This window comes from Ciconia boyciana, chromosome 1 (genome assembly GCF_034638445.1).
Source record: "Ciconia boyciana chromosome 1, ASM3463844v1, whole genome shotgun sequence".
In the NCBI taxonomy this organism is placed as follows: domain Eukaryota; kingdom Metazoa; phylum Chordata; class Aves; order Ciconiiformes; family Ciconiidae; genus Ciconia; species Ciconia boyciana.
In genome coordinates, this window is record NC_132934.1 from 126,710,637 (window position 1) to 126,734,149 (window position 23,513).

A 23,513-nucleotide genomic window follows, 5' to 3' on the forward strand; every position below is an offset into this window, starting at 1 on the left:
AAGATACTGCGGGATATTTTGCTCATCGCCATCACAATTTTGGCAGTGTGGCACTGCCTGGGATGCTTGCTCTTAAACATTTTCCTAAGCTACTGTAGAGGCAACAAATGCATTGTTACCCATCTGTATTCCTTCCAAATAAAATCCCAGCTATGGGGGTCCACTGCTTCATTACTTTAATTAATTTTAGCTCTCACAGTGCTATGCTTTCTAGGGCTGACACAGAAATTACACAGAACTCAACCACAGTGCAGTGCCACATAGAAGTGAAGCAGGGAATTTGAAATATACTAATTTTGATTTAATTATCTAATTCAGTTCTGAGTTCTGGGCTCAAGTGTCAAAGGATGTGGGGCCCAAGGAATCTTTTACAGAATCGGTGCTTTCCACTGGCCTTTGGAGGCAAGGCAAGGCTTAAAAACAGGTTACCTAGGAAAGAAATGAGGGAGAACACAGATCTCTGCATGCTTCTCTGTAAGGCAGTTGACTCTAATTGTGGCCCTTGGTTTGAATCAGATGGCTTCAGTCTTTTAAAGGGTCAGTGGAGCTTACTCTGCTATGACTGTTTCCTAATGGCCTGTAGGACAGTGAAATAGAAGTAGGGTACTATCAAAATCTGGCCCAAAGCTTTTTACCAAATGTCATGCAGCTTTATTCTGAAAAGAGCCTTACTATGGATTTCTTATGAAGAATTTGTGGATACTCCTTGCAGTATAAATACTTACATGAAGATAAGGGATCACTCACTGGGATCAGTTCTTGGTATTCCTAGCAGAGTACCTGAGGTCCACAGGCAAATAGGAGCAACTTGGTTGGTAATGCTGATTTGTATTAAAGTTGTCCACATAGATATTGTCTGTTGTGCCAGCAGTTGCTGGCCCACATTCTATAAATGGGAAGGAGAAAAAAGAAGCATGAAGCAATATGTAGTTTTTGCAATTAGGCATATTTCATCTAACTAGGCAAAATCATAAGGAAATAAATCTGTACTAGCAGTTAATGATCAGTGGTTAGTTGACAGGTGCAGGCAAGCCCAGTGATATAAAAATTACTGTCATTATGAACAGCTTCTACTAAGAAGATTTTTTTATGTAAAATGTGAACACATTCTGTTTCAACAGTGATGTTATAAAATTTGTCTTTTCATGATCTTTAATAACCAATTTTCTGCCAGAATGACCTAGAATGGTATCATATGGGTTCTGTATTAAAATTTATTTTAAAAATCAAGGCACTATGTACTGTAACAGGCATAATTAAGCTACAGTTCAAACAGTATATGCAATGCATATATAATGTAACTAGGTATTAGTTTAGAGGCTGTTCTATTAGTCATATGTTAAAAGAGTTGCAAATGAAATTAGTAAAACCCTATTCTAAATTATAACTTCTGAAAAGATTTGTTTGTTTGTTTTCTGTTTGGCTTTTTGGTTGGGTTTTTTTATAAGTTGCAAATCATCCAGAGTATATTATTCTGGTAAGACACTAGAGACCAAAAATTAGCTTGAACAGCTACTTGGATATTTTGCAATCATAAGATGCTGATGTAGCAGCAGTTTGTTATTTGCAGTGTATAAGCATCACTGTAGAGGGCATGGAGAGGGAATATGTTCTTGGTATTCCCAGCAGAATACGTCAGGTCTACAGACAAATGGGAGCAACTTGATCAGTCATGCTGATTTGTACTAAAATTGCCCACATACATATATATTATTGTCTGCTGTGTCAGTAGGTGTACTGATGAAAGAGCTAGGATGGTGTTTTCCTACACATATGGGAGAAGGCAGGGGGAGTGCTTTTAAACAACACAAAGTGGTTTGTGGGGAGCTGAAGCTGCTCTTGTACTTCTGAGGGAAGGGAGAAGGTCCTCTGTCCTTCACAGCCTTTCAGCAACTTGAGGAGCAGCCAGCCACAAGGACCTAGAAGGACAACATTCAAGGTCAGGTTGGACGGGGCTCTGAGCAACCTGAGCTAGTTGAAGATGTCCCTGCTCGTTGCAGGGGGGGTTGGACTAGGTGACCCTTAAAGGTCCCTTCCAAACCAAACTGTTCTATGATTCTATGACAAAAGAGAGAAAATACCCAAGAAGGAAACGGCTACAAGCCACAGATAAAGTTACCCAGTGTTGCAACAGAATAGATGCGCATGCGCGTGTGTGTGTATAACTATATATAATGATCTCTTATGTATGTACACAGAACACGTAGTGTGTATGCAGTTATAGATATACATGTATAAATATACTGTTAAGGAATTAGAGATCTCTGTGATGGGAATGTTTAGAGGACTGACAAATTAGGCTATTTTTAAACTTTCAAACAAAACCATAAATTTCATGCTAATGAGTAATTCTTATACACTGTTAATCACTATTACCACATGTATAAAAGTGTTATTCCTTAACAATCGTATCCTAAATTAGCAATAAGTATACAATGCCGTGGAGTTGATGCCATATCGTTAGCAGTGATGGTTTGGGTCCTTGATGTTTCTTCATCATGGAGGTCAAAGTGATCAGACTTGAGAGAGAACAGCTCTGATGAGAGAAGTTGGAACTCAAGTGGTCTTGTTGACTTTCTTCTCCATCTTTCCTTGGTCATTGCCACTGCTTTATGCTTCTTGGCCCCTCCACCTCCAAAGGGCGATCTCAACAGCTCCCTGTGCTGTTTATTTTGGTTTTGCTTTTGCTAATCATCCCTCTTGTGTATGCAGCAGGATGTTCTGCCTATCTGCAGGCCTCATACTTGCAACTTCTGTTACTGGGATACCTCCTACATGCAACTTCATATGTCTTTGCCCTGTTGGTGGTCACATTGCTCACAAACTTAATTAAAATGCTTATACATTGTGTTTGGATGTGCCTTAATGGTGTTACAAAGTGCTTACATACTGTTGTTGATTCACTATTTTGGTATGCATGTATTTGGATTCAAGGCAATCTAATTGCAAATATATCCTGAAGAATACACTTCTAATTTAAAGACATTACAGGCCTCTGCTTTAACTACTCCACAGTAGGCCCAAAGTGGGCAAATCACAGTAGAGAGCTGCCTCTTCTCTCACAGAGGGAGAACAGTGCATCAGGGCTGTAGCTGTCTTCTGTTCCACACGGATGGATCCTAGTTCAGATGTTTTCAGAAGTATGGCAACAACGTGTGTGGCCAGCTTAGTTATTTCAGATACTGGATTAAAAAATTAGTTGCTAATTTTTAAAGGTTTTCAAAAAACCCTTTGACCACATTATTGCCAATAATATGTGTGTATATATATTGTATATCTTTTAAATCTTGGGTATGTACTTGATAGATAATGCTTCAAATAGGGAGATTAAGATCTAAAGAAAAATCTTAAATATTTATTAAAAGAAAAAAAAGAAGAAATATAGTTTATTTTTTCATCTAGATATTAGCATTTTTAATGGATTTTTAATGAGGATATTTTCAGGCAATTTCAAGATACAAGACTTTTCAAATAATTATTTCAAAGACAAATTGCTCATGCCATGATGGACTTCCACAAATACACAAAAATTAAGCAATTATGAGTGCAAAGTAGTTGGTTAATTTCCATAACTACTACATGATAAACCTCTTATATACAGAAATCCAGATATATTTAGGTAAGAATTCCCTACTGTTTGTAGAATCCATAATAATGTGAGGCAGTGGTCTGTATTTGAGGTCTTGAGGCACTGTTACTGAAAGAGGCAGAAATCCTGCAGAGTGGTTTGTCTTTAAATAATCCCAGCCTTCCTAATTTAAGATTGATTTTCCAATCTTAATTTGGTTAGTTTATTTTAATTTAAGAGTGTTTCTAGCTAAAAGCTTTACAACTACAGAACTACATTGACTCCAGTGGGGTTATATAATATAGGAAGTACCTACATAACACAGTACAAGATAATTCTTCATAAAGGTAGTTAGTCTGGACAGGGCAATTTATTAATTTTAAAATGCTGTTAATCTACCCAGACTACTTTGGATATCTTTATTCAAGGTTGCTGTTTGTGTTGAAGGAATAAATGATAGAAATAACAGATTGTGAGGTAGCAATAGAAGTTGCAATAATAGAATCATAGGATCATTAAGGTTGGAAAAGAGCTCTGGGATCATCTAGTCCAACTGTCAACCCAACACCTCCATGCCTACTAAGCCATGTCCTGAAGTGCCACATCTACATGTTTTTTTAACTCCTCCAGGGATGGTGACTCCACCACCTCTCTGGGCAGCCTGCTCCAATGCTTGACAACTCTTCCAGTAAAGAAATTTTTCCTAATATCCAATCTAAACCTCTCCTGGCGCAACTTGAGGCCATTTCCTCTCATCCTATCGCTAGTTACTTGGGAGAAGAGACCAGTATGTCCAGTACACTTTATAATTAAATGCTAGCAGAGGATTGGTGCAGATGAGGAGTCCTGACTTTTATTCCGTGTTTTGGAGAGCTGTCTTTCAAACCCTTCTCTCCCACCCTGCTGTGACTTACTTGACCTTTTTTGCTTCTGGCCATTCCTGTCTGCCATCATTTTACTCTGTCTCCCTACACATCCACTTTCATTTCCAAACTTCCATGAATCCACCTCTTTTCTATATTTTGTCCTTCCCAAGGCTGCATTACAATTTTGTTATCATCACCCACTCTGCTACAGCTCTTAGCACTGAGGTCTTCACCCTCAAGCCACTTAGGCTGTAGGAAGGTGAACATTTGGAGCACAAGATAAAGTTTCCCTGCTGACATTTTTTAAGCACACAGCAGCCTGTGGTTATCAGCAGAGGCAATCACAGGGAGAGTGCTGCTTGCCCCATGCATACAAACTTGAGCAGATTCAGTCATTCTCAGGGAATTATACTCATAGACCTGTATTAGCATGTATGCATTGTAGCAGGCATGAAAAATTATCACAAAAATGGATTCAAAGCTTAACGTAGAAGTAGTTACTCATAACTAAGAGATTTTTCTACAGATAGAATTAAAGCTGAAACCCTAACCCCGAGATATCAGTTCCACCAAATTTCAAGAATTCTTTTCAAAGCAAGGAGCTTGATAGTGAAAAGACCGTATGATTTACTTGTTCTACTTTGTGTAATTTTTCTATAACTTTATTTCTGAAATGGCTGGAACACACCCTGAGGTAGATGTTCTGACACTTGGCAGACTGGCAAGTCATTGGAAAAATGCCCTTAAAAATGCAATGTATCAGGCCACCTTCATTACAGACAACATCGGTTTATTTTTTTAAAACAGCAAAATCAAGCAGATGAAAAATTGTACAGAAAAGACTGGCTTGTATAATAATAATAAAAAATAATAGTGTAAATTCTTTCAAGTATATTTCAATTTTTTCTTGAACATGAACAATTTCTTTTGGATTGGTCTTTTTTATGCAGTGTTACTCACTGCAGTGTTGAAACCCACAGATGCTCAAAAAACATGACTTAGGCCCTAGAAAATCATGGGATTGACTTACATATATTACACATGATCTTTGAATATTAAATGTGGGATGTTCACTTAATCGTGCTTGTTTTGTTTTGAGCCTTCAGAGTCTCCCTAGGTCTCATTTCAAAGTTTTATCAGTAAGCAGAGGTCTAAAATAACACTTTATGTGAACTCCTCTATTCAAGACATTGATTCAAAAAGTACCTTATTACAGGAAGCCAGGCCACAAGTGCTACTGTAAGATGAGATTTGGCTGTAGCAAGTGCAGGGTAAAATGAAATTTGGTATCACAGGGAGAACGGTACACTGGTAAAATGTTAAATAGTGTATCAAAAAGAAAAAGAGGAAATATATGAGTAAAATGATATAAATAATTTTCAAAACTTTCAAAATACCATAACAATCTGTTCTACCTTACAGGAACCCGATTAGCTCCGAAAGAAAAACTGGACATCCCAGTGTTATTCATGCCAGATACAATGAAAATGTATGAGGCTGTGGTGGTAATTCATGTAATGAGGGAAAATGGTGAAAACTGGCCTTATGAAGATTCTGCTGAATTAAATAAAGACTTAAAGAGGTAATTTATTCTAATAGGAAAAGACAAAGTCATTGAGGATACTCAATCCTATCATCATTTTCCCCTTCAGATATTTGTGTGTAGCTCCCAAGGGCAATAGGCATCCAATGTAACCTTTTAATGTACCCTGCAAAGTATGCAGATTTAGGGTAGGGCTTTTCTCTGTTTCAATACCTACCTTTTCTGACTTTAAATAAAGAAAATGTAAAGTACTAGCTGCCAGTGCAGTTATGGTTATTGAGCAAATGAAAGCTCTTAGATGCCTCTAATTTTTCAGTGTATTTGGGCTAATAATGATTCTCCTGTGGATACGTTTATGTAATACATAAACTGCATAAACTATGTTTCAGTGTAGACATCACATAAGAGAGAGCAGATCAGGCCAAATGTTCTCATATCCTGACAGAATAATATATGAAGACACTAAACTAAGAGGATGTAAATTATTGCTCTTCTGATTTGGTTGGATTTTATGCCATATTTTTCTTAGATATGTTGAGTCTCACCTCTCCAACAACTCTTAAGTCTAGATTACTTTGGAAAAAAGTATTCTCAGCAGTCTATCACAGTGATACTCTTCACTTATTTTCCAAGCAGTGTTACTGTAGCAGAGAATGGGGGAATTCAGGGAATACTCTGGATCTATCCAGTTCATGGAATACCTGAAGCACTGCAGCAGAAATTAGTTCCAGGTAGGTAATGATTGAAAAAAACTCAAACAATAAATTTAAGAAAATTAAATAGTCATTTGTGTTCTCACCTGCTTGATCATGAGAATTTGCAGTAGTAATTTGCTACAGCTTAAAAAAAGATAAAATCACATATTAAAAATAAAATCTCCTTTCCCAACCTACAAAGCAAATCTAGATCTATTATTTTGTTCTCACTGTGGATAAAAGGAACCAGGAGCAGTTGAAAATCTCAAGGCTTGTGCCCTTCAGTGTCCCAGTTAATGCCGAGTTAGAGAACTGAAGGTAAATCAAACGAAAGACTGACACAAGGGTAGGTTTCTGCTTGCGCACCCAGAACACCCTTCTGGGGAGTTTACAGGGTACAAAATATTGGAGTAGATGTCCACTGTTTCTCTCAGCCTTGAATTTCACTCCTTAATCAAACCCAGAATATAGAGTAGTGTGAATAGCAGTAAGTTTTCCACTTGCTCCTGAGAAGTCAACTTGCATTAAAAGATGACTGACATTCATAGGGGTTTTGTTGTTGCTTATTTTTTGGGTAGTAAATGTTTATAAATTTGATGCACCTATTTTTTAAAGGTGTGATATAATCCCAGAATTGTGAAACAGAAATTGTGAAGAGCTTTTTAAATCTATAACCTTGATTAAACTACAGCTCAAGGTGTAGATGAGGGACAATTTTTACACCAACTTGTCTTTTCATCTGGTCTTTTGATGAGTGAATATAATACCTTTCTACACTAAGTAGACTAAGGTACAGGAATAACTCCTGGAAAACTATAGAAATAGATATTTGTACTGTCATTAATTTAATTTACTTAAGGACCCTTTACTTGCAGACAAATACCAATGATGTGGTATTAATTAGAGCTTTCATCTCCTTAATTTCCACTTTAATACCTTAAGGAATGAAGCAGAATATTATCATGCAATCAACTGTTGCCCTAAATGACGGTTTTAACGAGTCTCATTAGCATTAAACTATGTATATTGATGTGAATGTTTGTTGTGTTATTTAAAGCTGTTATATAATTCACTGGCAGACTTTGAGATAAATCTCCCTTTTATTGGGCTGTTGTTTTCATTACGTGTAGAAGTTATGAATTAAAACTGTTAGCATTCATAAATTGCCTAAGTGACATCACTTCTGTATAAGATCACAAACTTAAGTAATGCCAAATCTTAAGTAATTTTAAATTCCTAAATGCTTCTTTAAAACAGCAAAATTAAACTCTAGAATATTTATAACTAAGCATGCTATCCACTATTTTATGCTCAGTAAATGTTTGTAATGCATACAAGGAGCATTGCATTAATTTTGAAGACATACCTCTTTTTGGCCATCACCATATTATGTTGGGCTATTTTTTTTTCTAAGGAAGTACTAGATCTTTCATTGAAAAATGACCTGGAAAACTAAAATACCTGTTTGTAGATATTTATGAAACAGATTCCATTCCTGCCTTGATTCTGAAAGTCTATGGTTTTCAGTTATAAATGGGCTTTTTAAAAATCCCTGTGGTAAAATATGAATCCAAAGCAGGTTGTTTACAAGAAACCTACTTTGTTTTTAAATCATTGTTGTTAATAATGATCAATATTGTAATTTCTTTTAATGCAGACATTTATTAAAATTGCCTGGAGGCTACAAGCTGTTATGTCAAAAACCAAAGCTGCTTTGCTAGTATATTAGGCAGTTCATTTTTCGTGTCATTCTTATTTGCATCTTAATATACTTAAACTTCTAGAAGTCACTTGGCTTAGTATCTCATGAGACCAATTAAAATGATCAGTGGTCACAACCCATGTAGTACATGTTAAGTAGATTACAACTTGGCTATTTTATAAAAGTGATTACAAATGGAGAATCATCCAGAATATTTTTTTAATTCTTGTAGACGCAAAGCAGCATACAATAATTTAGATTGGAAGGGACCACTGGAGGTCATCTAACCCAATTCCCTGCTCAAAGCCAGGTCTAATTAGATCACGTTGCTCAGGGACTTGTCCGGTAAAATCCCACAGGGATCTGATTTTTATCCATAAATATTACTTAGCCATTTAGGAAAAAGAAAATATGGAATCATTTCTGGTAGTAAAATAAGCTGCGAAATAGAAAATTGTGGCAGACACAACATGTGCACGCAGTAATCTGAAATACTTGGTAAGCTGGTGTAATACAGACAATGTAATTTATTCTTAAATATAAGGCCATGCATCTCAAAAAAAAGATGTGTGTTTAACTATTTCAGTAACTCTCCCTCATGGAAATGCTTAGAAGACAGCTATAGAAATTACTTAAATCCTGTTAAACAGGAAAAGACCAAGGAAAAAAAAAGGTTGTTTTTTTAAATAAAGGAAATTACTTGAACTTGATGTGCAATTATGTATTTTCCAAAATAATGATAGTGAATCAAGCTCCAGAACTGAAAGTTGAAGCTAAACAAACGTGGTATAGAAGTAAGGGTTTCACTGCTCTTTTTTTAAACACTTTACATAATTACTTACCAAGATATGTTTCTAAATTATTTATCATTAAATCTTGATGTTATGTTCAGAGTTAATTTTTAAAGAATTATTGGGTATGATTCTGATGAAAATAATATTTAGAACTTGAAACTGAGAAGTATGTAATCAGCTCTTCTTTTTCATGTTGATTTCCATAACTCTAGAAAATTCTAAGTCTCTTCTTTGGGAAAACATATTTTTCTTTCAGTTCTTGCATCTAAGTTTCTCCTCTTTCTGTGCCAATAATTATTGAAAGAACCATAAACAATAACTATTGAAGTAAGCTTTATAAAATCTATATTTATAAAATCTATGTATAAGCTAAAACCCAACTACCTTGTAATGAAAAAAGACATATTTTAGAAGCAGTAAATTAAAATAACTTACTGAATTGAAAAAAGCTCTGTCATGCTTCAAAGAGAAACTCGTGTCAGAACGCTTTTTATTCTGGCATAGTCTGTAAAAGCTGAAGTTTGAACATCAGTATTCTTAAATTAAGAAATCAAAGAGTAACTTAATATTCTTTCATTTAACATTTAAATTCTTTAATTTCTTTCTTTTTCTTTCAGTCTTCCTTTCTCATTGGCATATGTCAAACTATACCATAATTTCTCTTTGCAAATGAATGAAAATGAAGATACATTTCATGATTACAAAAAAGGGAGAAATTTGCAAGTGCTGTTGTGAACTAACTGTAGGAACAGATTTTCATTTGCTTAGCAATATTTTCTACTACTTCACCTAAACAGAACAATAGAAACTGCAGAATGTGAAAAAGCTTTTAGTTGTCTTGGTCCTTATTGGAATTCTGTCACTCTCTAAGCACATTTAACTTCTATGTTTAATTGCTTTGTTAAAATCAAGATGCTGACGCTTTACAAATAATGGGTTCTTGCATTTCTGTAGCTGTGGTATGCTGTCGAGCCAGGCAGAGAGTAGAAAGAAGAGTAGAAGTGCTGCTGACTGGTGTAGTTCCTGGTGCAAATGCTATGCCTGCTGCAAGAAATTCTGCCATAGTCAACACAAAAAAGCCAGCCAACATCCAAGAAGAAGTTCAAGTAACCGATGGTAAGAATAAATAGCTTGGATATCATGTTCTTTTAGGAACATTGCAAATAAGGTAGGTGCTTCACCAAATGTTGCTCTGCCATGACAACAGATAAGGTTTAGACAAATCCTTCTCTCAGTCCATATTTCTACCATTGCAAATATGGGACATTCATATAACAGTATGTCTGCCGTTATAGACACCTTTGAACCTGAAACTTTCTTTTTGTATCTGTCTGGGATGTGAGGCTTGCACACATACCATCTCTCCTTTAAAAGAGAATAGCCTCCACAAAGTCTAAAAGTTAGCAAAAATATGTCTGTGTAAGCATTGCAAGGAAATATTTATCTGCAGGTTGTCCCTATTTGTAAGATGCATTCCCACCAGCAGGCCAATATCTGCAGCAAAATGGATTGAAGAAGGAGGCCTTGTTTGAAAGAAGCAATAAAACTTTGTAAAAAGATAGCTTCCACTTACTGTTAATCAGCAGAGGACACAGTGAAAATCAATTTCTTCAGAGGTGCACCAGCTTTTCATATTATACCTCTCTTTGAAACAGAATGGTACAACATATAAGTAGTAAGAAAAGAATGCTTGTTACTGCTATATGCCTGGTATTTCTGTTAATAGATGTGTGTTAAGAGTCATACTCACTATAACAAATTATGCAGTTACATTTTACCTTTATCAATTATTGCACCTTTGAGACTTAACGTACATTTGGTTTTGGGTTCAAAGTCATCCTACTTTTTAAGAAAAATGTTATTTAAAAATTATGACACATGACATGAGACATCCTAATGTGTGTTTAATGTAGCTGTAAATGAGGGGAAGGGATTTCACCCATGCTCTAACTTTGTCAAGAGTGTAATGCATTGTATGGTGGTAAAAGATGAGTCTACAGAAGTTGCTATGATTGCAATCAGTTTGAGAGGCAGACAAACTTGGCTTTTGTGTCTCATTTATGCCATTTAGAATCTGGACCAATAGAGGCTTTGCAGGAATAGCGTGTTACAGTAACTCTCCTGCCAAAGAACTGTGAAAAACTGAAAAGCTGTAAAATGTAAATCAAGATGCATTATATCCTTCCTATAAGGATGATTTTCATGCAAACATGCCTCCGCCCTGCACATTGACCAATGTAGTCTCATATCAGCAATCACTGTCCAGATCATTAAACAGATTTTATATTTGAATGCTTTTAAAACAGGAGAGGGTCTGAAGTTGAACTGTTAACAAGAGCTTGCACAGCATATACTTACTGATTAGTGAATATTTGTAATTACTTAGTTAAACTTTATATTTGCTCATATTGAGGTGACAAAGATAACTTATTGTCCAGGGTTATTATTGTCTTATATTCCCATATTACGAAGTAATAGTCAATCTAGTAAAATAAAAAGATGTGAAGCTCTTAACGTAGATTCTTGCCTCTTTGGAGAGCTGTAAATACTATTACATAACTTTATTCAGCCTTCTGAGAACAGCTGTGTATCAAAATACATGTTACCTTTTTTTTTTACTATAGAGCAGCAGGCTTAGCTCTTTATTGACTTGTCACATGTGAGTAGGCTACCTTAAACATACCTGGGCTATTTCCCTCCAACATGGTGGCATCCGAATTGACAGGAAGAACATGCATTGAGCAAGTTGAGGCAGCATTTTGAAAGACTTGCAGATTCATGATATGTAGTGCTTGTTTTATTCATAGGAATAATATTTCATATTTATTAACACTGGCTTCTGTACATACCGCAAGACATTGATTTGGGACATTGCATCTTTTCAAGTAAGAAGTCTGGTAATGAAATGCTTTACACCGTAGGTAGTAAGATCATTTATAACTCTGGTGCTTTTTGTGGTTTGCAATGACATTATAATGTCATTATTGCTAGATGAATTTGATGCCTGTTAGGAATCAAATTTAATGGTACTATCTCAGCTTTCTGCAGTCTACCAGTAATAACATAAATAAAAGCATAAACCTCTAAGATAACAGCCTGGCAAGCTGTTTTTCATTTTTTTCTCTCCTGAAAGCGTGATTCATCAGAGTGTATGAGTGGTGTGTAGTAAGCAGTTTTTATATCCAAAGATAAATGATGATAATTACTGGCAGATCAGATTTAAACAGCTACTACTGTGCTTCAGTATTTAAATTATTTGGACAAGTATAAATTCTTGGGAAGTGAAAAACCTGCAAGCATGTCTTTTACATTAAAAGACTTCAATTTCATCCAATCCAGAAGATATCATATGAAACAGAAAATTATTATAATTTCTTAAGAAAGAGAGGACAATCTCAATGCTGTCTGGCTAAAATGACATAGTTTGTTATTTGGAAGTCAGCAAAGTTGCAGAGATCAAATATTTAAAGTTTAATGTTTTAGACAGCAATTATGATATGGCCCTTTTTAAAAATAATTTTAAATTGTATTAAATGTGTATTTTTACCCTATATGCATTTTTCATCTGTTTTCTAACATATGGCTCTAAAGACATTTTTTCAGTAAACAAAATTTAAGACCCAAGATTCATCCAAACGAGTGTGAAGATTATTTTTCATTCTAATAAAACAGCTTTTTTAGTTTACTTTAAATATTCAATGGGAAATACAAACATGTTTAATTTTCCATGATCTTCTAAGAAAAACGTCAAACCATTCACAAATCATCAGTTATCGATATTTGACTGAAATTCACAAATTTCTAAGCAACCAAACGTGACTGTGTTGAGAGCATGTGGAGTACACAACCAGAGTGTCTTCTGGTTGAGGAAATACACGAATCAGTCCTGTTCTGTCTCTGTGTTTGTAATGGTGCTTTGTAACCTAACTTTTTCAATTGCTTCAGTTTATCACATGAACCAACTATAAGGGTTGAGTGTTTGTAATTAACTTCCCTAATCTTTATTAATTCATAGCTCTTCTCACAGCCCAAAGGCTGGTCTTAGTTCCTTGCTCCTGGGTTCTTATTTCTGGGAAGGTTTCATGACAGTTAATTTTGGGGGGGAATAGTGCTGTCCAGGTTCTGTAGGGTAGCACAGGTATGAAGTTTTTTTATGTTATGTGCAAGTTTCACAGCTATGCTGACTTCTGACTAAACAGATGGACAATTCAATTGCACCTAGTGGTTAAATAACATTTTCCAGATATGCTAATCCATAATGTACATTGGCATACATTATGCACATGGGCATACATTATGCAAAGTTTATCTGTACCCTTTGTTTCACCATTTACAAAAACAGCAAAATATAAACCAAAACCAGCAAAAATATATATATATATATTCTATCAATTTTATAGCAATTATCTAACGTTCAAAAGTTCCTGACACTCATCAGGATATACAGAAAGCTTCTATTTTCTTTAATTTCATTAAAGCAGTTCTTTGAAACAGGGGAAGAAGAACATGTCCAAACACATGGTAAAAGCTATCCCCCCCACCCCCCCAGCAAGATTTTGTGTTAGCCAATGGTGTGGATTCCACTAAGTGCCAATTTGATGTGACAGATCTGGATTGGGAGGCTCACCTTAAGAAAGGAGTTCAATAAAATTGGGTATGACCAAAGGAATCTTATCAGCATAAGAAAGAAAAATGCCAGTATAGGTGGAGCAAAATATTCTTATAGACTTATTTATCATCCAGAGATTTTAATTGAATTGCTGATACAGTGTAGCAGGTTAATATTGAAAGCAATATGAAGAGGATAATAATTATGAAGATGGCCCTATATCTTACTTAAGCCATCTCTCTATTGTCAGAATAATTGTGGCATTATTTTTGAAATGGTATTTGAGGATGAGAGAATTATAGCTATATAAATGAGATGGTTAAGTGATTTTTTTACTCTGTGAGAAGTAGAAGAAAGAACAAGAAAGTGTTTGTTTTGGATTAACGGTTGGTGAAAGCTGTGAGCAATGGCAACATGAACGTGTTGACAAGGGGGTGAACCCCCAGTTGGGTCACTCTGTTATGGATTATTACCTTGTTGTTAAAGGTGCCAACTCCTGCTGGAAAACAGGGAACTAGTAGAAGTCAAAGAATAGGGCGTCAGAGTAGAAATGAAAGCCTAGATGGATTATTTTGTCAGCTACATAGTTTTTGTTAACATCTGGTTGTTTGTTTCTTTATTTATGAGTGAACCATGGGAGAGATTTGATGCATTGTTTACTTTCTTTATTGAACTGTAAGGTGCACAGGCATTTTAATGAAGAAGTTCAAACAGGACTTTACCTGATGTTGATAAACAAGGTTACCACTTGGTCCATTAAAAAAAGAAACAATTTAGCATAATTTTTTCTCTCACAAGTAACCCTTCCTACTCCTATTTCTTAATATAACTAGAACAATAATGACACATACTGAAAAAAGGACTTGTGAATTGTGAGCAAACATATTTTGTAACTGCTTATACTTCTGTTTACAGGACAATCACTCATTTCTGTTTCTTTGCCATTTTATAAAATGTTGAAATCTGCAAGCCTTAAGAATGAGAGTCATCATTATGTAAATTAAAATTACTTTCTAACACCTATGCAAAATCATGCTCAGTTAAAATATTCAACACATACAGGGAACAAGATCAATTATAAACTAATCTGAAGTTATTTATTTGGCTTCACAAAAGTGAAAAAAAAAACAAACCCTAATACAAACCCAGAAATGATTCAATTCTTCCTGGTGTTACTTTTTGGTATGATATACATCCAGGAAAAATGAGAAGTCCAAAAGAACTGATTGGCTAGCCCAACATAACTTATCTCTGAAACAAGAACACACAAATAGATATCTCTTAAAAATGTCTTTTGAGTTAGTGACTAAGGGAAACCTAGGCAATATAATTTGCTGCAAGAGTCTATGAATTACTTTAATTGTTATATGATTGTTATTGCCAAAGTTCCATTTCTCCTATTTCTTGTTCACAGAATTTCCTGTAACTTCTTTGGTTGGCTGATAAGGAAGTATTACTTCCATAGAAACAGCACCACTACACCCTTGTTTTGTAAAGATATTTTGGGAAAGCTTCTGTAAGTCAAAATCATAGTCAGCACAGCTCTCCAGGATCTTAGTTGTGCTTCTGCAACATCATAGCACTTCACAGTCAACCATCTGCATTAATTTGCACTAGCTTTTTTGCATTATTTTCTCATTAATTATGGGCCATCAACAAAGCAAAGCTAATCAAAGCCCTTAAGATGTGAACTTTGTAGGTTTTTGAGAACAGTGGACCAGTGCTCTCCCTGTCTGTCTCAGCTGTGTTTGCTTGCTTTTCATCTTAAAAAAGCAAGCAGAGGGTTTATACACCTAAATTTGCCTAAATGTATCTGACAGTCTCCGTAGTAACAAACACATACAAGTCTATCCCAAATGCTTTCCTATTTCCAGGTTATTACATCCTATTGTCATTTTTGTGCTAAAATTATTTGTCCTTGTTTTCTTCTGTCTCTGAAGCTGCTGTTCAAGTGGTGTTGTTGTTAGAGAAAATGAAATTATCCACTCTCGATCTCCTTCTTCTCTCCCGCATTGCATATTTCCAATATGAACATGAAGCAAAAAGGAAAAAACAAAACTTCCCCACTTGTTATGGAGAATGTATCCAACTTTATGTTTTTGTAAATAAGTATATCGGGCCTGTAGTTTTGACAGTTTAAGAATAAGTTGATCTGAAGCTTTGAAGATATAGCTAGAAATTAGAATTATAAGACAAGTAGCTAGAATTTACATAGAAATACTACATAACATTGAATGAAATTGTAACCTTGAACCATTGCTCTTTCTTCAGGCCAGCTGAGGAAGACAGAGTGAAACCTCAGAAATTTACTACACAAACTTTTTATTAGTTCTGAAACTTGATTTGTATCAAAAAAATAACACAAGTGGATACCTCCCATGAGATTACAGCTGTCTTATAGTAGAGGAATTTACACTCTCCTGTGTTACAGATGTTCCAGCTTATGTGTAACTGAATGCAATTCCTTGGATAAGAAAAAGGAAGCAAATGAATGTGACCCTAGAGATTAGGTCCTGTGTTCTAGGGTCTGTGGCTAAGTCTGTTTTGTATATTAAAAAAATCAAAAGATAAAAAATGCATCTTTTTGTGTAATAGACCATAGTATAGTGTAAAACTAAGACATGCTTACAGATGCTAGTGACAATACCAGAAACAATTTATCTGCATCAGTAGAGAGTTCCATGTCCATAAATTTAAATTTTTCTTAATTTTCAATGAAAAATTAATATGTGATCATCAAATCAAAGGTTATATCATAGCACAGATATTAGAATTTAAATTATGTCAGGAAACTTATAAACAATTTAAGTTGTTTTGATGTGATATAAGACATAGATTCTATGTAATGTATAAGAAGAATACTTTTATATGAACAGGTGAGGAATACTTGCTAGGAAATTTTTCTTTTTTCCATATCCCCTTACAAGTTAGAAAGAAATACAGAGAATCACTCCATCTGAGACTGCAAGTTTATATTACCCCTTTTACCTGTGTTTAGGTCTGTCGTGGAGTGTGCTTTTTTAATTTGCAGAGCTACTGAGGGGGAGCTTTGAGTATGTGGGGCCATGTTTTCAAAACACAAAAATCTGGTTTTGTATGGGAAAATCTTCAGGCTGAAGTTCTTTAGTCTATAGTCACACATGCTTATTTGCCGAGTGATTTCGATTAAGATACTGGGAAATAGCATAACCTAGGTTGACATCTTTGTCATCCAAACTTCTGACAAATGCAGCTATTAAAAAACCCAGAACAGAAACAATTCCTGGTCCCTAGGTCCCCATTTCATATGATGACCATGAATCAACGGATATATTGCAAATCACAACAGCTAGCATATGTCCTTCTCACATGTCCTCAAAAAACAACACCCATAAACCGTACAATACACGTCCTTCTCATGCCGCATCTCTCGTACTGACATCCCACACAAAAAAGATAAAGTTTTCATTGTGTTCAACAGGCAACCAGATTCTGATCAGTCTGGACTGTTTATGTTAAGAGAGGATATTCCATTGTTATCAAGTAACGTAATGTGTCTGTCTGAAATACCTGCTAATTAAGTTAAAACATTTTAAACAATGCTATTATTAATCTTCTAAAACAAACTTGCATTGTAATTGCAAGCGCGGAGTAGCTCAGTAGATCAGATAGTAAGGTCTTTTCAGCTTCTGGAAGTACTGCATTCTGGAGCTGGCAGACTCGATGGATGTAAAAGTGCCTTGAAAATCAACAAGCAGCTCTTTGCTACGTATGTGCTATGTTATTCCAAGCATTGTGAATTTCAGAGTTTTCCGATTAAGAAGTCTTGGATTGGTTTGTGTCAGCTCTACAGAATTTCAAAGGGCAAATAAATGGTACTGGATATAGGAATATTTTAAACAGCAATGTTTTGTGATTCATTGAAAAACTGAAGGTGGCCTTGCTGAGTAAGAACTGCATCTCAGTGCAGTTTAATACATTCGGATTTTTAGCAGCAATCAGCCGAGGCATTCCTTCTCACTCAAAATTGTTTCAGATTGATCAAGGCTGATCAGAAAAATCTATTTTTATAAAAGCAAAATGGTTCTAATTTTACACCCAAGTTACAAGACAGAAGTTAAAGGTAGTCAGAAAACACTTATTTTCTCTTGGAACAGGTATTTTAAACTTACTTATTGTATCGCCATTAGTTCAGGAACACCACCGCACATTGTATGGACACACAGCTGATTTACAAAGTGATGCTTAGATCCACAATATTTTAAGATTGTATTCCTGAACACGAAGAATTTTGTAAGTAATTATGAAGGAGCTTGAATTTCTAAATGCATAATTACTCTTACTCAGTAGGACAAATTATATTTGTATTTTGCATGTAACCCTAATAAGAACCTGGTAAGGAACTGAAATAGCTAGTAATAGGCTAAATCTATTTGTTGTTCTCATTTGAAAGGTCACATTCATACAGCAGTAAAATGATATTTTAACTGGCAAGTGATAAAGTTCCATGAATGGAAATGTTATGTTCCAAAATACAGAAAAGGGTGTTTTCTTGTCTCCGAGAAGTATACTTGACACAGTACATGTTGACAGCGTTGGAAGACAAGGAGTAAGAAAGATTTCTAAAGCAAGTGGTTTAAATAAATTCTGAAAAGAGAGAGAAAGTGACTAAGTGTATACAACATAATACCAAAAGCTAGAAAATTCTTGGAACACAAAAGCGTGATAAAGGAATTAGAGCAAAATCACTGCTATCCTCTTAACCATCTATAGGAAATTGGTAATTACAGTTATTGACGCATTGTCAAAAAAAAAACCAAAACAGAAAACATGCCCTCTGAGTTACATATTTCCAGTAAACCACCAAACAATAAAAAAGAAAGCTAAAAACTAGGTTACTTCTGAGGGTGAGAGGGCAGCTGGGAGGAAAGGAAGAACAGCCATAATGCTGACATATAAAAAGACTGGAAACAACAACCTTGTTATTGCTTCACGATTTGCAGGTTACCTGGTGGCCTATCTGTAAACACACTGCCCCTCCAAAGGAATCTGAAGAAATTTGCTTGCATTGGAAGTTGGTCTTCCAAATGACAAGCATAATTTCTTTTAGTCATTAATGTAACTACTTTAAGCACTGAAGTGCATAGACATCATCATGGTGAGTGCAGTGGAAAAACCTGTGAAATGATAAATAATATTGTTTTCAATTTAGCATTTATGTGGGCTAATACAAATGGAACGGTTAGGTTAAACGGTTAGGACATCTTGAGTTGTTACTGATTTCAGGGGGCAGCATTCGAAGTGAGGCAAATGAGTCAGGATGCCATGGAAAAAATAATGTCTGTGTGAATTAAGACTACATCATAACATGTATTCATGAAAAAGCTGGTTTTATGTTGCCTGTGCCCAGGTGCAGATGTGATCTTTATTTGCTAGAATTGCTAGATGAATGAAGACAAAGCTAAATAAAAACGGAGAATGTTGAAAAAGGAATACAAAGTTTTTGAAAAAAATACATTTTAATCAGTTCTTTAAAGTATTAATTTATAGATTAGTGTGCAAATCTAAGTAGAATGCCAGATCTAAGCAGGATAATGTGAGAGATCCTTTGGGCTGATGAGAATCCTTTTGCTTTTCCTGAGGTTTTTGCTTCTGTTTACTATGCTGAGCAATATCAAAATAAAGAGTGTTAAGAGGAGAGTATGGATAGACATAATAAAAAGGGAATTAGTCCAAAAAGGATGCAGAGAGAGAGAGAATATACGGAAACTAGCTGCAAGGAAGAATGCAGAACTGTATGCGGAACAGCAGATGCTAGATGCACACTGTGTGTTTCATATACATGGATTCACAAACTTCCATTTTATTCACTAAATGATGCAGTGTTTTGAAGAAAGACATTCTCCTAAACAAAGGGGGGGAAAGTGCTTTCTACTGCTTTCTTTATGGTAGAAATCTGCTTTAGCAGTAGAAATCTGTTTTAAAGAAGTGGTTTGAAAGAGAAAAAAATTAGCAAACAGAAAAATCAAATGTAAGAGAAAATTTAGAAAAGAAATGTTGAAGTTGGTTGCTAGGGGAATGCAGGGTAAAAAAAGATGAGGCTAAGAGTGGAATTTTGCAGAGCCTTGAAGATATGGATGAAAAGCTTTACCTGGATATGGAAAGAGAAATAAATTTGCAGGGAAGAGATATAAAGATTTATACACAGAACTACACTGAGGATTTCCTTGAATTGCACTGAGGATAAATGAGTGTATTATCAATAGAAGGAGACCACTTTATTATCCATTTATTTCTTTGTATTTAAGGTAATTTGGTGTCTGGCATTTAATGAATTATATGATGTTATCTTTGCTGATATTTATAATGCTCTACATAGAGCACTTTTGTACCTGTATGAAGAAATTCAGTGAAAGGCATATTCAACTACAACCAGGTCTTTTCAGGTTCTTGTGCAATTTGTTTATTCTGCTGCCATTATCCTGGAGTTATGACATTTTACAGTGAGAAACAGATATTTACTTCTCAGATGAGATTCGTTTCTTACTGCCCAGATTATACTGTCTACTTAAATGTTAGGATGTTCTTGACTACCAGGCTTCCTTTTATTTTTTTCCTTTACTACTCTTATAATTCACTTTTGCTATTCACTTGAATATTTACATGAAAACTGTATTAAAACGATTTAATCTACTGTACAGTAATGTATTCTGTCTGCTGCTGCTTTTGCTGGTAAAGCATAACTGCATACTTAATGTTCGTTCCCCGCTGCCTACTGAGTTCCAGCAGTGTGCGTGAAGGCTCCTGGAGGACAGTGGAAAAGCAGGAAAAGGACAAGTGTCAGATGAGAGCTGAATGGGGTTATGAAGAAAGATATTTCACAAGGTTTGGAAGCTCAACATTAGATGCTGGCTGTTTGGTAGAAGAGAGTCGTTAAGGTCTGGTCCTGTAGTTTCTATTTTACCAGTTTGGAGACTATTAGATCAAGAGGGGAAGAAATCTTTCTTAGGTGTCAGGGCCACGGTGAATACTTAGGCTTGAAGAATTAGCAGAACCAGTGGAAAATCATCAGTGAGAGAGAGTGCAATATGTTTACATTCAGCACCAAATAAAATAATTTATCTAGCTTTTGAAAAACATGAAGCTGCAACTTTATGAATGGCTGGGCTTTCCTTCTGTGTTTGTATTCTGTGATTGTGCTGACCTCCTTTATTAAATAACTGCAAGTAAGATTGCAGCCTGCTGAATGGGAGGCGAGGAAGGCCAATTGAGTGAATTCACTTGCATCTCTGTTTTATTGCATCTATCCAAGGAAAAGCCTCTGTAATAGGGACAAGCATTTTTGCAGTCTCAACATCTTTCCATCACAGCTTTAAGTTCCACCTGTCTCATTGGAAATAGGAGACAGTGTGAAAGTAAGGAGAGTCCCTTAGAAAGTTCCTCCCCCTTGCTGTTTTTATGTCACCAAGTCCACTGCAGGCTAAGCACTATTTGCAAAGAGCTCAGGTAGCTCGATCTCCTTCGGGTATCCACAAGAGACTGCAGCCTCACAGGCCTGTGTCCATTAGATTTTTATCATGAGAAAACACATTGTACAAAGAGCTGGTCTTCAGTGAAGTCAAACACTTACTCACTTTTCAAAACCAGGAGGGGGGTACAAAGGCTTCTCTAATGACAGTATGAAACTCTTTCCCAGGTCAGATATATCCAGTTGGCCTTTCACAGTACCTTCTCTAGACATTAGGCTCATCAATGTCTTTGTAATTAACTCTTCTGAAGCTTGAATACAGGTTCTTTTCCACTAAAAATTCGTTTAAATTCCTGAGGTTCTTACTTTTTGAACCTGTTAGGCTCGTCTTTTAATTTTTAGATGTATGACATCTATTAATTAGTTTTACAGTAAATCCCAACAGTCACAAAAATTCACGTTTGCCTAATTTATATGTTCAGAGTGTAAAATGCTTGGAGTTTCCACACTATCATTCTTATGAGTCAGAAAATAAATTTTAAAAAGTGGTCTATTTCCTTTCATCTTCTTAGAGGCTATTTAAAAAAACAAACAATCAAATCCCCAACACTTTAATTCTAGTGCTTTTTTAAGGAGTATCCTTACTAGCACTTGAAAAATGACGGCCAAGTCATAGAACTATATAGCTCAAAAACCTTGTTTGTTTTTACACATAGCTGCTTCAGTAATTCTGCATACACAAATGTTGCCTAAATGCATACTACCTTTTGGAAATCTTTATTTATACAAAGGAAAACACTTAGAGACTGAGATTAATTGCCTTTCAGAACAAGAAATGTTTAATGCTTTAAAAAAAAATGTCTTGGAATAATTACCTCAAACCCGTATTCTTACTCCTTTTCTTACTTAAATAATGCATAATATTCTTCAGGAAATATGAAGAAGTAATATTTTTTTATAATTGGAATTTCTATTCCCTAGATGTAACAAGCTGTATATAAATAGCGTATCTTCCCAGTGTTTGGATTGATAAATATCTCTGGGTTGAGTCAGATGTGGTTAAAACTCTCCCTGCTGCTCTCTATTTACAGAACAGAGGTGGATTAATTGGGGTATACTTTATATCTGCATGTGTATTTTACAATTTGCATTAGATAAAAGTAAGAATTTTACCTGTATTAAAATGGTGATTTTTAAGAAGAAAACTAGTGAATGAAAACATACGAAGAGCTGGGATAAAGAGTCAAGGCATATTTGAATCATATGCTATACTGTATTTAGCATTACTTTAAAGAAAATGTTAATTCTTTCTCCAATGTTTTATATATTTCACCATTTTAATTGAAACTGGAAATTCTAAGAGTCAGGAGAACTCTGGACAATGTGGACAAATTTCTCATAATGATTCACAACTTTTCTTTTGCCTCTAGCTTCTGCCAGTTTGTTTAGGCAGCATGTGTATTATGGAATTGTCTGGAATCAAATCTTAACATATTCACAGAGGCTTCCCATAGTATGATAATATAGTAGTCTTCAGGGCAGCTGTGATGAAAAACTAATTACATTTTTCTTTTTTCAACAGCCCTAAACTAGATCAACAGTGTAGATCAAAACCAGCTAAGGGACCAGCATAACAAAGCGTTCAAATATTGGCACTTATAAATGCATCATTCTTCCTTAGGTGTTGTAAATATTAAAATATTTTAACTACGTACTTAATATGAGCATAGAACAGGTTACAAAACAGCCTGGAGCAGAAAAAATATAAATATTTAACTGCTTCTGACTAGAAGGTACTATATACATATGTCAAACCGACCCCAAATGTCTTTGGATACTAAAAGCAGCATGCAATTCACAACATTTTCTTCCTAGCATCTGAACTATAAAATAAGCTTTTCATGAGTAGCATTGTGTGATATAACTGCTGAAAGAAACATCTGCTCAACAGTTGCAATTTTCTCACTGTGGAATGCTCCAAATGATGTCATCTTTTCTCTCCCATAAGAAGTTAATTTTTATGTCTGAATCTTCATGTTTTGACATTTGTCTAGGGTGAGTGCTACAAGCCTTGGGCTGTGTTGGAATCTGAATGCACGGCATGAACGTATTTTTCAAATAGCGAAACAACAAAGCATGGAACAATGTAGGATGATCCCAGGAATTTTATAAACTGTGGGGAAAATGTTCATGTTTAATTTCATTATAACAAAGCACATTTATTGTAGTAAAGTACATTTATAGGAGATGGATTAATACATGGAAATCTTGTATGTTTGGTACTCAGTG

At 35.2% G+C, this 23,513-nt stretch overlaps 1 protein-coding gene across 1 annotated transcript in view; it reads left to right on the forward strand.

The window, feature by feature from the left end:
- The window catches only part of CFAP47 (cilia and flagella associated protein 47), a 354,495-nt gene that overhangs the window by 308,076 nt on the left and 22,906 nt on the right, over window positions 1-23,513 (forward strand). The window contains exons 59-61 of the mRNA XM_072852476.1: window positions 5,857-6,016; window positions 6,611-6,708; window positions 10,123-10,284. Of these exons, the coding sequence (XP_072708577.1) occupies window positions 5,857-6,016; window positions 6,611-6,708; window positions 10,123-10,284 (420 nt within the window). The remainder of the gene's footprint in view (window positions 1-5,856; window positions 6,017-6,610; window positions 6,709-10,122; window positions 10,285-23,513) is intronic.